Source organism: Plecotus auritus (assembly GCF_963455305.1).
Source record: "Plecotus auritus genome assembly, chromosome: 14".
NCBI lineage: Eukaryota > Metazoa > Chordata > Mammalia > Chiroptera > Vespertilionidae > Plecotus > Plecotus auritus.
In genome coordinates this window covers 14401578-14419187 of record NC_137780.1, presented here as the reverse complement: position 1 = coordinate 14419187, position 17610 = coordinate 14401578, and the positions used below count along the sequence as shown (strand labels likewise).

General features: G+C 43.4%; 1 protein-coding gene and 1 long non-coding RNA gene across 4 annotated transcripts; one reads left to right on the top strand and one right to left on the bottom strand.

Annotated features, from left to right (window-relative positions):
* The first annotated feature begins 2774 nt into the window (after positions 1 to 2774).
* Positions 2775 to 10021, top strand: LOC308238858. Of its 2 annotated transcripts, XR_013959634.1 has the most exons (4): positions 2775 to 3487; positions 5171 to 5274; positions 5890 to 5996; positions 7660 to 10021. It is a non-coding gene; the product is annotated as an uncharacterized lncRNA (long non-coding RNA). The 2 variants fall into 2 exon arrangements; XR_013959635.1 differs by lacking the exon at positions 7660 to 10021 and having other exon boundaries at positions 3417 to 3487; positions 5890 to 6024.
* On the bottom strand, positions 7418 to 14010 carry COX20 (cytochrome c oxidase assembly factor COX20). 2 transcript variants are annotated; one of them, XM_080651257.1, is made up of 4 exons: positions 13762 to 13879; positions 8692 to 8806; positions 8515 to 8578; positions 7418 to 7687 (listed from the first exon to the last, which is right to left on the bottom strand). In XM_080651257.1, the coding sequence occupies exons 1-4, from the start codon at positions 13801 to 13803 to the stop codon at positions 7546 to 7548; spliced, it is 363 nt and encodes a 120-aa protein (XP_080507383.1). In that variant the 5' UTR covers positions 13804 to 13879; the 3' UTR covers positions 7418 to 7545. The 2 variants fall into 2 exon arrangements, with proteins under 2 accessions (XP_080507383.1, XP_080507382.1); XM_080651256.1 differs by lacking the exon at positions 8692 to 8806 and having other exon boundaries at positions 13762 to 14010.
* Positions 14011 to 17610: the final 3600 nt, after the last annotated feature.

Here is a 17610-nt window from a genome sequence, read left to right as displayed (position 1 = left end):
TAAAGGACCCTCACTAATGTGAAGTGAGGAATCAGGAGTCAAACTGTAGAACTAAAGCTTCAGTCTAGTGTTTCGTTGGTATTCTAGGTTGCTTCTGGTAAGTTTAGGTTTGTCTATATTTGATTGCTTAGATTTGTTTTAGCCACTTCAAATCAGATTTTTAACAAACTAGGATTTTTTTTCTACAAGCGGAGCTGGAGTTGAGTTTTAGATGTTGGTGTAGGTAGCTTCAGTTGATAAATTTGTGGAGCAGGACTAATCTTACAATCACCATAAAAATACTTAACAGCACAAGGCAGTGTCTCAAGGGCTTTTGTCTTTTCAGCAATTAGCGAGCTGCTGGCAGTGACTAGCATGAGCTACTTTGCAGTATACATTATTACTAGGATTGCGTAGACTTAATTTAAACCCAGGGGGCAAAATTCAAACTTTGTTGCTAATGAATGCTTAGGTAATCTAAATGTCTAGGTGCCTTTAAAAAACCTTGAATATACCTTGTAGTTCAATATTGCTTACTAAGAACTCCATATTCTAATAATTGCAGTGGAAGAGTAATGGCCAAATGACAGGCACTATTAGATAGATTTAAGGAGTCTCAAGATCAGAATTAGTAGTAATGTCTATGGTTATATTAAAAGAAATAATCTTAGAAAGTATATAAAACATTCAGAACAGGGAGAGCATTAAATAGCAAGCAAAAGGGAGAGAAATGCCAAGTTGAGGAGAGTGAGATCTGTGAATGAGAAACTTGTTTTATCCTCTCCTCCCCGTGCCTACCTCCTGGAAAGCAAAACAAAAACACGAGGTACAGTGCTGAACAAATGTCCCAGCTATACCTAGGGAACACTCACCTGTGAGATTGCTATTGGGTGCTTTTCACTAGAAAGTTCTGCAGATGCTGAGTCAAGAGTTGGATTAGATTGGTCAACTACCATAGTATTAAAACCATTAACAACATAAGAGGTTAATCAGAAAAGAAAAAATTGCAAGATAGAAATGAAGTACTGTGAACTGACATGACTTAGAAAGTTCTCTGCTGCTGCTGGTAGGTTACATCTTGTTACTGGATCTAGCCTTCCATGGAGGGCTCTGACCTAGAAGGCTGTGACCAGCTTCTGACAGACAGATAGCAAGGTGAAATCTTAAATGGCAAACAAGCCATAGTAAACCCACAAAACAATAAGCTCTCATTTGCCTAGGGTATATCCTGTCTGAAAATGAGAAATATGAAACTAGTTGTCCTAAGCACTAGCAACAAGGTATTTAAAGCATCTTAAAGATATTTTTCTTAGAAAAAGTACTTGAAAGTTTTCCAGGAAAGGTAATAGTATGTTTTTCACCTACTTGGGGAGTTTACATTCATGAACAGTCTATTCTGTATTTAATATTTGCCTCAGTCGTGGGAATTAAGTGTAAATTGGCTTTTAATCCTAGGATCATTTTTATAATAGGTCCCATTGCACAAATGAAAAAGATGAAATATTTTAGTACTTTTTAGGTAGTAGTATTGACATCTCATAAAGATCTGATTGTCAGTTTACAGGAGTATATTTGATGTTTTTAAAAAGCCAAACCAGATCCAGTTAAGATTTTGCTAAAGAAAGTATACATTTCCATCCTTTAAAGTTAGTTTCTCATGCACATCTTAAAAACAACATAAATTTCCATAATTTCCTTTTTACATGTAACTGGAATGTCTTTGAAAAAATGGATGGAACTTCTCTACTGTCCAGCCCTCCAGAATAATCATCAGAATATTCTAGAAAGTTGAACATAATACTCTCAAAAGCCATTTTATCCCTAAAATTCTTGAAATGTTTTGAGTTTGTCGTTATTTCTGGGGCTTTGAGAAAACCTGGGTTTAAGTTTTAACATTTTAGTAAATAGTTAATAAAGCAAGAGTAGGTTATGGCCTGGCAATCCATTGTTTTAAAGGGGCTGTTAGTGCTTTGAATAAAAATCCCTCAATGCCTCAGCTCTCTAAACAGCAATTTGCATTTATTACATAAACTACAGTCTCTTCAAATCATTAATTGCCTACATTTAATCTAAAAATAGTCAAACTACTAATACCCTTTTGATATGGAAAGGAGCCTTTTCCTTTGGGTAATTTTTAAAATTGGAATTTTCTTACTGGCCTAGTCATTACTCCACTTCCACACCAAAACATGCAGATGGTAGGGTTAGCCAGTTTAGCATTTGAGGGTTTTTTTTTGTTTTTTTTTAGGTTAATCTCCAGGGTGTGTTTTTTACCTAATACTATTACCACACAGGTACAGGAAAACATGTAGGTAGGTGGGAATGGCTAACAAAGATGACTATGCACTTACACTAAGGATATACTCTCACATCCTATCCAATTGACTATAAATACAGGTGGTTGAATATGTTTCATTTGCCCAATGAACTATAAGGGCTAGTAGATTGGAAATAGGTGAGAAATGTTAACCTATAATTAAAGAATGTAAATATCTTGTGTGATTAAGTTGGCAAGTGCAGTCCATGTGGAAAGCCAGATCATTTTCTTCAGCATCATGTAGATAGGTGGTTTTAGGCGATTGCAGATCCAGTATTGGGGGAATGAAGGGTGCGGGTAGCTGATAGGCCAGAACATCCTTAATCACTGCTTGGTTAGGTTGGACAAGGAACGTGACCATGTGTTTAACCTGTAATTACCTAATTATTACTTAGGAATATTATTGTTTCCTCCCTTTCTATGCCAAGAGTCACCAGTAACTTGCAACTTGACAAGGAACAGGGGTTTTACTTTGGACAGAGCTGAATCGGTATGAGCAGCTATACTCCAGTCAAGTAGTGAGGTGATGACATTCGAGACAAATCGAGAAATGCAAGAAAGGTTCAGCCCCTTATTGTGGCTGTTCCCGTGGCACAGCAGTCACTCCTGAGTGTCCAGCTCGAGTGTCTGCAAACTGGAGGGATGCAGGGATTATAGGCTAGAGAGGCTGACATAGCATCTAGCTGATACACACAGCTATTTGTGGCATGTTCTTTCCTGCCGTTCCTTTAACAGTCCGCCATCGCCAGGAGGTAAAATTAGTTTTGTCCAGTAAACCTATGCTTGCCAAGCACTTGAGAGGCATTGCCACAAATTACTACCAGCCAGAAAATTTTTAGGTAAAAACAGTATAGACATCTAACTTGAGGGACACAAGCTTTAAAATGCTAAGGCATCTAGAGAGAAGATGAGATAAAACCAATACTTCAGAGTGATTGGGGCTTATGTGAGTGGCAGCTAACAGGTTACTTTTTTAAGGTAGCTATTAAGGTGTTTGATAACAGTGAAGGGAGATACAGGAGTCCTGGTTAAGTACAATATAAAAGGTTCCAACTTCACTATTTTTTTCTTATAAGTAATAAAACAATGTGCTGATTTAAATTTCATCTCCTTTTCCTTAGTCTGTCCATGTGACTGTGCTGTGTGAAGAGTAAAAGGGCCCAACTAAATCTGTTCCAGTGATTCCAATAGGTACTCCAAATTAATTGCTGCTTGTACATTTAACACTTGTTACATTGAGTTTCTAGGGTCACCTTAGTTCACATTCCCCTTATTTTAAAAAGATGGAGGGCAAGGGGGAAACTTGGTAAGCAGATGGGTAGGTTCTATAACAGAAAATAAAGTTTGATTTCTCCTTCCTATACCAGAAGTGGGCGGTGCCCTTGCATAGATATTTGCAGTATATGCAAATAGAGCCCAGTCCTCTTTAAGGTTAGAACCTTCTTCTGATTGTTTGAATTCATTGTTTAACTTTGCAAGACATCTGTTATAATGTCCTCCATCCTTGTAGACTTTAAATGTAGTATTCTGATGCAAAAAATAAAAAAGAATACCTGTGTTCTTAGTTTCCCCAAAACTTCCTGCATCTATACTAAATGCGTAAGTATAAAAAAACAAAAAAGTGATTGAGATCCTTTTGGATAACAAAGTGAGATTCTAGGAAGTAAATTTAAGTATTAAAGAAGGAATAAGGCTCGGGGAGCTTTGCCAGTCCAGAGTATTAATGCCTCTTCCCTGATGTGTTTAAAGCTTGATAAGGAGCTTAGAGGACATTGCTTTTTCCTGCTGCGTATTCCATAATACTGTATTTTGGTGCAATCAGTGGACTTGGGTGCTAGACTGACTTGAAATGCAGCTCAGGGGTCTGTTCAATGAAACGAGTTCTAGTCCGTCAACTAAAAACAATCTAATGGCTTCTGAAGAGCCCATAGCTCAGCTTAAAGTGAGCAGTACCTGCTTGGTGTCACTGATCGCTTTCTCACAATAGAAATACTTGCGGAGAAAGTCATCATTCTAGAAAATGAAGAGGAAGGCAAAGGCAGTGGTTGAAAAGACTTGTACAGCATGTTTGTAGTGCTCAGGTTACAACCTTTTGAAAATGTAATACTTTGAGAAATGCCTTCATAAGTTTTTTGTCCCTAAAGCTTCCTTTTTAAGAGAAAATTCAGAGATGGAACTTAATGCACAAAATAAATGTGTAAGATAACAGTATTTGGGTGGTAAAGGATATTGGTATATTACACTGACCTGATTTGATGACCGCTGGACAATATTTTAAGATGCTTCCAAAAATCCTTTATTCTGGAGGACCATTAAAATCAATCATAGCAATCGTTTTAATTTTCCTACTTTCCTCACTAAGGTTTTCTGCTTACCCAAAGCATAGTGTATATATTAACATGACTTTTAAAGGGGTGCCTTGACCCCCATCTGCAACAGATTTTTATCTAGGAATAGAAGGATTCAAACCCTATTTGATCCCTAGCTCTGTGCTGAAAAGTGCATAAACAGGAATCCTGAATTTATTATGTAGACCTCCTCGCATTATATAATCGAAGCAAAGGGAAACCAGCGATGGAGTAGAGGTACGTAGACTAAAGAGATGCTTGCAAATCAAATAATGGAACTAGGGATAGTCAAACTTTGTTGTTGCCTAACTTGGTCAGTATCAATTACAAGTCCAGAGAGAAGCTTGAAGTTAATTTTAATTCCCTGAGGTCCTTTTATTAAAATGTAAAATCAAGTAGTCAAAGCAAAGGGGAGGGGCGAGGGAAGAGGGAAATGCATAAAGCACTGGAAAGTTAAAGTAGGTATGACAGATAAGCCACAAGAAGTTGTAAAAACTACTAATGACCACAATTCTATTTTAATCAGCTATTTAGCTGGTACCTACTGCTATGTCACCTAGTGTGCCATTTCGGATTTGCTGGGACACTGACGGACGCGGTGCAGCTGGAGGCTCCAGGTGAGCGTGGCAGGTAGGTTACTCTTTCAGACTAAACTCTGAAGTGTGCGCTTGGATGAGAAGGGAGCCTGGTTTCTGTCCATTTGCTAGTGATCATTTAGTAATTCACTGGAACAAACACGTGGTGACTGTTTTGTGACCCTCGGTTGGAATGTGAAGATAAACATTGACAGGGTTCTTGACACTTAGGCTCAGCTTGCAGCACAAGTCAATGGAAGTGCCACCTACTGTAACAGATGAAACGGGCATGAGAGCCTAAATGAGAAGGTGATCCCAATCCCCAGAGGTTAGTGACCAGGAGGATAAAAAAGGTTACAGAGAGGAAGTAGAATGTAAGTTAGAGGGGAGTATGCATTCAGGTCATGGTGGCCCAGGGTGCACTGAAGATAGAGGTGATTGGCCTGGAAGTGGGATGGCAGAGTGGAAATGGACTGGAAAGGCTAGAAGTGGAAGTGTCAAGATATACAATGGAGGCCTTACCAAATGTGTCCAGAGCAATGTGATAAAGGGCCTGGAGTCTGTTAGTCTAATAATTCAGTAATACATCTAACATCTTACTAAAGAAAAAAATACATAGTATTAATGATCATGTAAACTTATGAAGTGACATCTCCCTGTTTTTCTCCAGGTCTCCAATTTATAAAGCGTCCTGCTGTGAAAATGAAAACTAACCTTGTTGTTGGTGAGGGTCCTGGAAATTTTCACCAGCCAAGAGAGGCTTCTCTCTCACCCGGGGTAAGATGTAACCATAGTATGCTAGAGCTAGAAGAAGCCTTAGTTATTTAATCCAGTTGCCTCGTTTTATGTTACATATATTTGTAAACTGAAGCTAAGGACACAAGTGGCCTGCACAGATAGCTTGTTAAATATCAGCTTTGCTGAGTACTCAACAATTTTTCCCCAACTCGTGCAGCCTCTTAAATGAGTGTCACATCATGGCTTCTTAAAAACATATTTGGTTGTTGTAATATGAATAACATAGACTGCATTCAGTGTTGTGTCAATAAGAGTGGGCAAGGCCTTGCCAACTGCATTTTCCTTTCTGATACCCTTCCCTAATCAATGCCAAGTCCTTCCTTTGCTGGCAGTCAAAGATGATTAGGATCAGTAAACATTAAGACAGGTGTGTGACAATGTCATTCACTAGTCTAGCCATTATGGCATTTGGTAAACCACATAGCCTAGGCACCCTAACCCTCATAGTAATAGCCACACATGGATCATTTCTTAACCAGGAAGACCTAGCATGTATTTTAGTTAACAGATTTTTTTTAATGTTGATTTTAAAACAAAAAAAGTCACTGCTTTGGAGAGGAAGAATTTTTTCCTGAATGAATAAATGCAGCATTTATAATTCATTTATAAATGAATTTATAATTCATTCTTCATTCATATATATATGGCAGAAGAATGAATTATAAATGTCTTACTATATCAGTGTAATACTACTATGTAATCTGGAAGTTCTTTTTCCTTTGCATCAAACAAGTTTTGAAAATATTTTGTGCATATTTAAATTCTACATAAAACTTAAAACTATGCATACTTCCAAAACAATATTTAGAACAGTTAAAAAGCAACCTTTACCTCCTGTGTAAGACATGGAAGAATAGTGTCAAGCAATGGACATGTTTTTAAAATAATTGCAAAGTGATCCCATCCGTTAGCTTTAAGTCTCACATACTACCATTGGTTTGAGAAATGAGGACTTGCCCGGCTGGCGTGGCTCAGTGCTTGAGTGTGGAGCCATGAACCAGGAGGTGTCAGGGTTCAATTCCCGGTCAGGGCACAGGCCAGGATTGCGGGCTTGATCCCCAGTAGGGGGCGTGCAGGGGGCAGCCAGTCGAAGATTCTCATTGTTTCTCTCCCCCTTCCTCTCTCTCGAATCAATAAAAATATATATATTTTTAAAAGAAACCAGGAAGTATTCCCTTGTTTTTAACTGTACAGTAATAGGATTGTTTTTAAGGCAAGTTTTAAAATCCAACTGGGATTTTATTTTTTAAAATGGACATCATTACACTCACTGCAAAGGAACTTTTTTAAGCTTGCTGAACACTGCTTATTTTGTATGTCAAGTCCACTATTAAGCTATATGGTGGTAGATAACAGGGCCATAATAAGTTCATAAAACGTTCCTACAAGTGAAAAAGAGACTCTGCAACTTACACATGCTTTATTTACTTGATTGAAAACCTTATGGTACATGCAATGATTTACATAGTTGATCTTATCTTGGTTCACACTGACATCAGTTGTATTTGGGTTCTATGCTCGAGACTGTTCAGGTGCTGCTGCTGTTGCTGTTGGTTTGTTTTCTTTCAGGATCAAGGTGGGTACTTTCATATAAAATCTTATTTTTAATTCCTTCTCTGGTGATTCTTTCCTGGATCCTTAGCTTGGCATAATTATACCTACAATGGAGCCTTGGAAGAGAAGAATACGAAGTTGTTAATATAAAGTTCCTATAGAAACATTTGACATTTTATAGTAATAAAATTCAGGAATGCTTACAGATGAGTACCCCGAGATTGAAAATACATCCATTCTAATCTGGAGACCTCTTTTCAGTGGTTTGGTGTCAACGGTACCTATGAACACTATGTTTGTTTTATGTAAAACTAGCAGCCCTGCGCACGAATCCGTGCACCAGTAGGTCGCTGCCACCCTCCTATAGCTCTCCGCCTGCTGCCCAGCCCGCCTGCAGATCTGTGATCCAGTCGTTAAGCCTCGCGGTGTGACGGATAATTAGCATATTCCTCATAGGATGAGGGTTTCTGTCACCTTAGCTTAACTTTACTTGTAGAACCTCATGCAAATGGAACCAGTACTTTGGGTCTTTTTTTGCTGACGAAAACAGAGTTGATAGTCATCCATACTATATCAGTTCCTAGTAACATCAGATATGCTGGGAGCAGGGATGAAATGGGAATTAGGGTATAAGGTACAGGGTGGAGGCCTTCATAACAAGTATAAGCCGTAACTTGGCATTAATGGCATATTATGCAGTCATCTACTTATTTAAGAAATGGTATAAAATGAGTACATGCACATACTGAAAGGATTAAGACATTCCAGCAATATCATTTCTTAAGGAATTTCCATTAAAAAGTCCTTTCCTTAAAAATAAAAATGCTTCCTAAATAACTGAGGGTGGAAATCTCCCAATGGGAAATTGCTCTGGAAAGAGCATGTGCGTTGGAATTGGATAAACCTATAATCATGGGTCCTCTTGAATACTTAGTGCACATACCAGTATCCTAAAGTCACGACAATAAATCCTCCCACTCCAACATCACATGATCTTCTAATTCTACCTGTCAAAAAGCACAGCCATTGTAATTATTATATATGACATATTACTTCATCTAGAAAATAATTGTTCGCCACACATAGATGTGTGTTTATATAGAGGAAAATAGATACTCACTAGTTAACAAAAAATGTCCAAGGCCAGCCACAACAGATCCTAATGAACCATATAATACTGAGTCCCGTGCACAGGGAATGTTCTCGACATCTAAAATTCCTAGGAGCTTAAAGGGCTAAGATAAAATAAAAATTGAACAAGAAAATATTGTAGATCACAGTGGTTTGGCAAAGACAGGAATCGATCCATTTACTTTTAACATCCTGCTTTTGGTATTCAGTCTGAACAAGCTGAATCTTAGTGGGAAACCTTGATAATAAACCAGAAAGCCCCTAGTAGAATAACATACCTAAATGCATTGAATTTTGATGTTGGGTAATAATTTGCTAATTAAATAGTTTGGAAATAAGCACATTTTATGAGCTCTTTAAATTTGGGAAGCATAAGTGGGACTAGTACAATTCTAATGATGAGGTGAACATCAGTTGTTTATAAGAATAAATATTTAGCCCAGCCGGGTGTAGCTCAGGTTGAGCATCGGCTCAGGAACCAAGAGGTCATAGCTTGATTCCCGGTCAGGGCATATGCCCAGGTTGTGGGCTTGATCCCCAGTGGGGGCCTGCAGGGGGCAGCCAATGATTCTCTCTTATCATCGATGTCTCTATCTCTCTCTTCCTCTCTGAAATCAATAAAAATATATTTTTTAAATATTTAATGTAAAGATAAGTATTAGGCATTATAACTGCTGATCTGTTTTCTTGACTGATAGGAAATTGTACTTGTCTTTATCTTGTGGCCCTCAATGGAGGGCAGGACAGATGTTCAAGAAAAAAGTCACATCTATGTTTCATTGTGGCATTTCTCTTCAATAAAAAAGTAGAAAACTTAAGCAGGTTTTCAGTAAGTAATGTAGCTTTTAAAAGAAAGCTGCTTGTCCATTAAGTGGCTCTAGCGCAGCCGTGGGCAAACTACGGCCTGCGGGCCGGATTGGCTGTTCTATCCGGCCCACGGGGCCGAAAGAGCGGAGGGTTCTCTTGCTCTCCCCTCCCCTCCGCTCCTTTACTTTGAATTTATATTAGTTCACACAAACACTCCATCCATGCTTTTGTTCCGGCCCTCCGGTCCAGTTTAAGAACCCATTGTGGCCCTCGAGTCAAAAAGTTTGCCCACCCTGCTCTAGTGGGAGGCCAAAGGGGGAGGAGGGGTCTCTAGGACGAGGTGTAATATAAGGGAAAGACAGGTCACAAGTGGGGAAGGAAGTCAGGTTAAAGGTTGAAATAACATATTCTTGGTTGTATTTTTCTCCTGTTTGCTGCTTTGGCTTAAGCTTCTGCCAGAAAAGACAAAATGTGTGACCTGGTTCATAATAAAGCAAAAATTACATACCCTCTTGGATCATTCTATTCCATTTTTCCTTTGGTCTCTCCCTGCTAACACTTCCCCCTAACACAGATTACTTCACGCACACAGCGGGTGTTCATTAATACTGCACTTTAATTTCGGAAGCTCTTTGATACAAATTTTCATAAACATTTGAATTGTGCTTCTAGGTTTTTCATTTCACTTAGAAAAAAAAAAAATCAGTTTCTCTATCAGCTCAAAAGCCCAGTGGAACGAGTGGTTGGAGGTGAGGGTGTGAGCTGCTCTGCAGGTAGGGAATGTTGGGCTCTGCATGCCACCTCCAACCCAGCCTATCTCCCCAGGGGAAGAAGGATGCTTACGATGCTAGGGCTAGAGAGCGTGGTCAGTAGTGTCAGCCCTAATAGGTCCTAGGCGCTAACACGGCGTAGAAGGAGTGGCTTTCATGTTTGGGTGGAGAAGTAAAGAAGCCATCGGGTTGTCCACACAACATGGCAAGCAGGACACCTCCACCGAAGATCACACAAGTTCCTATAAGGCCTCTGGGCTTTTCAAGTCTGGATTCCCTTTTACAATGGAGCCATGGGGTGACACCCCCTCACCCCCAGGATAACCAGAATCTGCGGACATTTCTTGGGGCACTTGTGAAAAATGCCATCCACCCCAATCCTTTACCAGCATATAAAACATACTTGCCAAATATAAGATTGTGCTATTTAAGCCAGCTAGGTAACTATCCCGATTTTTCAGAAGGTATTTTCAAAAGTCAGATCTGGGATAGGCCATTGGGATGTTTAGAAGACTTCAGGTCTTTTTAAAGACAAACATCTTCCAGAAATTACATACCCTATTTAAGATGGTCCCTTCTAGAACCAGCTTGTGGCTAGAGGCCCAGGATCCTGCTGCTAAACCTTCTACGACGTAACCTGTTGTGATGCCAGTACTGCCAAGGCTAGAAACCAACGCTGGCCTAAACCAGTTTCAGTACAGAGCTGGTGGGGGTATCAGTGCCCTGCCCTTGACAGCCCTTATGTTTAGTTCTCATGACCTCTGAGATCTCTGAAACAGCTCAGGGTCTTTACATAGAGGGCTGTAGGGTGCTGACAGAATGGAAGTCGGCCTGGAGCACCCCCGCCTCCCCAAGACCTTGTCATTTCCATTGCATCCTTTAATCCTTTGGGTCTGTTATGGATGGAAAAAACGAAGGCTCACAGGAGTCATTTTTCAAAGGGAGTAATAGCACTAAAATACATAATTGTGTTATCTGCAACTTCTATGGAAACTGGGTAAGAATGAACAAAATCTAAGAGGAGAATCATTGATCAGCTGTCTCTGGGTTTGGTTCCGATCAAGGGCATAGGCCAGGCTGCGGGCTCAATCCCCAAGTGGGGGGTGTGCGGGAGGCAGCCAATTGGTGATTCTCATCATTGATGTTTCTATCTCCCTCCCTCTCTGAAATCAATAAAATACATTTGCAAAGAAAATTAAAAACATGACCAAATCTGACTAATCAGGGGCACTGACCTCTTTTCCATTAGATTGTCAAATTTTAAAATGACAACAGTGAACAGACATCTGGTGTGAATGAGTCATAATTATACCTAATTTTTTTGTCAGCAAAAAATGTATTTTGGAGTGCCACAATTTTAGTAATGTGTGCCATAGATGAAAAAAGATTGAAAATCGCTGGTTCAGAGTATTGATTACTGTTAATTTCCAGAAGCAAGTAAGAACTAGTCTTCAGCATATGAAATGTAGGATTCTCAGAAATGTATATTTGCATTTCTCTATTCCCTAATTAGTCTTCAGTTTAACTTGTCAGTAATAAATTTAGCCCTTAAACTAAGGATTTTAAAAAATATTTTGTAGGCATATTCTGAGATTTATAAAAGCAACATTACCAGCTCACCTTGATAGAACCAAGTGAAGTTCAAGATTTCTAAGCCAGAATGCCAGTTTAATAATTTATAGGAAATAGATCAGATCAAATTAACCCAGCTCATTTCCCATTGCCAAATGTATCTGCCTCAGTGTCCATGTTGTTTTCCTCGTGGGCTAGTTCTATCAGGTTTGCTAGCTTGATACCTTTCCCTCACTCTTATTTTTAATCCTCACCCAAGGATATTTTTCCACTGATCTTTCAGAGAGAGTGGAAGAGAGGGAGAGACAGAAACACTGCTCAGATCCCATCAGGGCCTGGGCTGGGGAGGAGCCTGCAACCAAGGTACATGCCCTTGACCAGAATTGAACTCGGGACACTTTGGTCTGCAGGCCAGTGCCCTTTCTCATTTTTATCTTGGCCGACTCTTAAAGATCAATCTCTGGATTATAGTAGAAATAATTGAAAAAAAAAATTTTTAAGTGCTGACTTTTCTGATATTACCCTGGGCTGCTACGTAATTCAGACATAGCTTATATTACTTTTATTATACTTTTTGATGAGCTTTGATAGGTACTAGTGTCCCATGAATTTACAGTACTTTTTATTTACAGTATTTTGTTTTGCTAATGCTGTGCCAATTAAATAGGTCATTTTTTTCATTGAATACTTTCATCACTTCTCAGTGAAGTAAACCACCGTGATGACCATTACATGACAGCGGTTCTCTCCTATCAAAGTGAACAATGCGATACAGAAGGGATTAAAGCTCCATTCAAGAGCCCAGTGTTCTCCATACATTAAATATGGGAGTTTCAAACGGGTACATTTTGTTACACTAAACATAATCCAAATAATATACATTAAAAACAAAAGGCACCAAGAGTTGTATAAATTGACAATTTGTTATTAAATAGGGAAAGACTTTATCCAACATTTGTTCATATTAACCTTTTGATGATGGGCTGTCTTGGCCAAATATAGGTGGGAAAGTCCCCAGAGAAACAGGAACTTTGGAAAAGTGAGCAAAATTTCCAAGCTGGTCAGAGACTATCCTAACACAGATTAGGAGCAGTTACGCACTGCGGGTCTTCAATGTGTGTTCATGATTGAGCCACTGATACGCAGTGGATATCAAGCCCAAGAGAAAGGAGACATGATTAACTTCCGGCACAATGAATGGTGAGATGACACTGCTGTGGGGACGGGAGCTCCGCAGGAGACCAGAGCGCCTCGTTTAGCTTTGACATGTGGAGGACAGTCAGCGGCGAGGTGGAGGGCTTTGCACGGTCAGGCCCCGGTGGAGCAGCGTGTGGCCGAGCCTGGATTGGAAGTTTACAGGGGCGCGCGTCCTGGCCACCACGGTGGATGAGCGCAGAGCAGGATCGCGAGCTCCAGCTCGGAAGCTGCGGGTTACATGCAATCACCCTGCAGTGCTCCACGAGGTCGAGAGACAGCAAGGTTAACGGGAAAATCCCAATCTTATCTCCTCCTCTGCATAGAAACCCGCGGGAATCTAACCAGCTTCCCACGCCTCAGGATTTACGGACTCCTCCATGTTGAGTGTACAGCATCCAAGGCAAGGCTAAACCCACCTGGACTAGTAAATTACAGCGCAAGGCCCTGGTCGGCAAACTCCCGCCACGGCCTCTCGGCCTTTCACAGTGCCCCGCAGTGCTCATTAGTACCGGTCCCCTCCTCCTGCTGTGTGCTCCCCTGTCCCGGCAATGCAGACAAAAATGTCAGGGGAGTGGAGCACAGTAATAGATTCCACCCCCGCACGGCAGGGAAGCCAACAACACGTGCTCCGGCCTCAGGTGTCCCAGCTCCAGAGGCCGCGTCCTTAAGAGCCGCCCGCCCGCCCCCCGCCCCCCGCCCCCCGCCCAGGTTACCTTCTCCGGCCCGGGCTCCTCGGGCTCCGGCGCGGCGGCCATGGGGACTAGTCGGCGCCTGCACCACCGCCCCGCCCAGGGCCGCCGCCAGCGGAAGCCCCGCCCCGCCTAGGGCCGCGCCAGCGGAAGCCCCGCCCCCCCGCACCGGCCGCCATTTTAGGGAACGTTTCTGCTGCTCTGCAGTGGCTTCGCTGGCCGGGCCATTTCCTTTGTTCATCGAACGGGCTACCCCTTCTCCCCGAGGGGCTCCCCCCCGCCCTGCCGGCCGGCACCGCGGGAGGGGAGGGCTCGGGAAGCGACGCCGCACCCGGGCTGCGGCGGGGCGCGGTTGGCACCTCGAGACCGCGCCTCTCCCCTCCCAGCCCCCGCCTTCCGCCCCAACCGCCATTTCTAACCGTCGCCCGCGCTCGTGCTCCGCGTGCTCGGCCCTCGGGCGCGCGCCGCGAGGGGGGCGCTCGTCACCGCCGCTTTGTCCCGCGCGCGGCCCCCGCCCGGAAGTGGGCTCGCACAGGCCGTGGCCCGCGGCCCCGACGTGTCCTTTGTCCTTCCGGCCCCCAGCCCCCTTGCAGCGGGTGCAGCCCGTCCCCCAAGCGCGGGCTGGGCGGGCTGCGCCCCCGCCTCCCCCCTCTTTACACTCAATACTCAAGAGGCTTTAAAGCAGCGCCGCTGGGGTCGCTGAAGGAGACTGGGACAAAATGGAGGGAGTGGCTCGTTACTGAACGTGCGTCGGGCCGTCTGCCCGCCCTCACGGGGCGCTGAAGGACTTTGGGTTTAAGTACAAAAAGGCCTGCAACGTGCATGTTTCATGTTAGCTGGTGGGCCACGTCACTCCCTCGCCCCCCATGGCTGCGCATGAACGTGAAACCAAAAGTCCTGCGTGTCGGCGCCATCCGTGAGGGGGCGCGTGCTGCGCGGTGTAAGATGGGGTCAGGCCAGGTTCCCGGCGCTCGGCGCAGGGCAGTTGCCTTTTGGGGGTTTTTCTGTCCACCCCGAGGCCGAGGGCCTCACGATGACCTTAAGCCTCCTTGGCAGGTCACGCGTGGCCTCCGCGTGTCTCAGGCCCCGGAAGGAGTGCAGGGTTCGGAGCGCTGGTTGCGCAGTCAGGCCGCGGCTGGTGGTCGGGCCGCCGGCGCGCAGGGCGGTGAGGTCCGCCGACTGGATCCGCGCGGCCGGCAATGGGGCGTTCCTTCCTGCGTCATCGCCCAGGGCCGCTCTGCCACCCCAGCGGAATGTACACCCAATGAATCACAGGTGACAGTTACCTTTTCAAACATGACTAGCTTCTGTGGAAATTGGACTGCTGCACACAGAGTGCGCACCCTCTAATAGAAATAAAGCCCGCCCACCCCCGGGATCCTGCCGGTTTGGGCGCTGCAGCCCGTGGTCCGGAAGGCAATGCTGAAGGTGGTAATATTCCATGAAGGAGTGAGCAATGCTTTGGAAGCATTTCCTGACGATGTTGTAAGGGAAGGAGGACTGGAAAACTGCCAGGTCCAGCCCCGTGATGCCATCCTACGTTACTGTTTAGTGTGACTTGGAAAATCGCTAGGGTAAACTTGGTTGAGGTCCATGACATTTATTTTTGAAAGTATTCTCGTTATCTTTTATATTAACTTTAATTTCACAAAAATTGCAAAATAACTGTGTTTGGTTTTTGCATTTTCACAGTTTATAGAGTGAAAAGTAAAAATCTCATTTCACCCTTTTCTCCCCTCTTTAAGGTAAACACAACTAAATAGCTTGATGTCTCTTTTTCTAAACTGTTTTCTTCTTTTTCTTAATCAAAACACTGGAATATTGGGTAAATGTGAAAGTTCTATGTCATACCTGACCCCATACATATGGATGCACGTGATATACACAATCAAAATGGCTGCACTATGTAATTCACAATCAGGAATTTACTTTTTACCATTTAACACTACGGTATATCTTGGAAATTTTTTCATGTAAGTACCAATAAATTTACTCATTCATTTTAAAGGCTGCTCAGCAATCCTTTGTTTTCTTTCTGACTGACATAGAAAGTTTCAATTTTTTCAATAAGCCCCCCCAAAAAAAACCCCACACAATACTTCAGTCAACATCTTCATGTATATACTAGTGACCCAGTGCACAAAATTTGTGCACATTAAAAGGGGATTAATTAGAGGAAATAATTTAATATTGCTACTTGCCCTTTCTCTATAATAGAAGTGTTAGAGATGAAAGAAAATTAGTAAAATGTATATGAAAACCTTCCTCCTGTCAGAGTCTGGGGCTCACCACGGGACCCAGAGTCAAGTCCCCGCCCACCCACATGCACCTCAAAATTGCATGAGACCCAGACCTGGCCAGCGCCCCCCCTCCCCGCCCCAGCATTGGGCTAGATCCCGACCCGGCCAGTCCCACCCTTATCAAGCCCTGCCTGGCGGGGGGCGTAGACTCAGGTCCCCCGGCCCAGCATCAGGAGGGGGGTGCAGCCTCAGGTCCCCCGTCAAGCCCCACCAGCCAGGGGACGCAGCCTCAGGTCCCCCATCAAGCCCCGCTGGGTGGGGGCACAGCCTGAGTTCCCCTGACCTAGCACTGGGGGTGTACCTTGAGGTCCCCTGTCAAGCCCCACTGGGTGGGGGGCACGGCCTGAGGTCCCCTGTCAAGCCCAGCCAGGCAGAGGGGGCGCAGCCTCAAGTTCCCTGGCCTGGTTGCTGGGGCGAGGGGCATGGCCTGAGGTCCCCTGTCAAGCCCCGCTGGGCAGGGGGTGTGGTCTGAGGTCTCCTGTCAAGCCCCACCTGGTGGGAGGTGAGGCCTGAGGTCCCCCGGCCTGGCGCTGGGGCAGGGGGAGCAGCCTGAGGTCCCCTACCCAGCACCAGTGCGGGAAGCGCACCTTGAGGTCCCCTGTCAAGCCCTTCCGGGTGGGGGGAGCAGCCTGAGGTCCCCTACCCAGCACCAGGATGGGAAGAGCACCTTGAGGTCCCCTGTCAAGCCCCACGGGGGCAGGAGAGGGCGTAGCCTCAGGTCCCTGCTGATTGCTCGTTAAGGCTCCTTAAGGGAACTTGGCCTCAGCTGTGGGTGCAGCCATCTTTGTGATGGAGTGATGGTCAATTAGCATATTCCCTCTTTATTGTATAGGATCTTTGTGCACATGTTCAAGTATTTCCCTAAGATAGATTTCTGGAAGTGACCTGATTCAACTGAGTATGAACATTAAAAATTTTAATCTATACTGCTAAATTGTCCTGCAAAAAATACTACCAATATACCTGCTCCATTAATAATAGATGAGAGTGCCTTGTTTTCTCCCAACCTTTTTTAAACACGTCATATTGTCATACTTATCTGATGGGTGAAAAATAGTGCCTTTAGACTTTCCTGGTTACTGACAGGGTTGAATATTATTTCAAATGTCTATTGGTCATTCTTTGCTAAGCATTAACTTTGTATAGCTTTGTATATTCAAAAGTTTGGTTGGGTATGTGATTTTTTAAAATAATATTTTTATTTTAGAGAGGGAGTGAGAGATAGAAACATTAATGATGAGAGCGAATCATTGATTGGTTGCCTCTTGCTGGGGATCCAGCCCGCATCGAACCGGGACCTTCTGTTCATAGGTTGATGCTCAGCCACTGAGCCATGCTGCTGGGCTATGTGATTTTTCTTAGTTTATAGCAGCTCTTGACAGTTACGACTTTCAACGCTAGGTGTACTGGCTAATAATGCGAATTTTGTAATCAAAGAAAACACGATAATTTCAAGAGAAACTTTAGTAATGTCCATCGCTAGCAACACATTTCCCCATCTTTCAGGTAATTTGTGGATACCATCCCAATAGAACTTTTCTTGTTTTGAAGCACACCATTCAGAGACCCAATT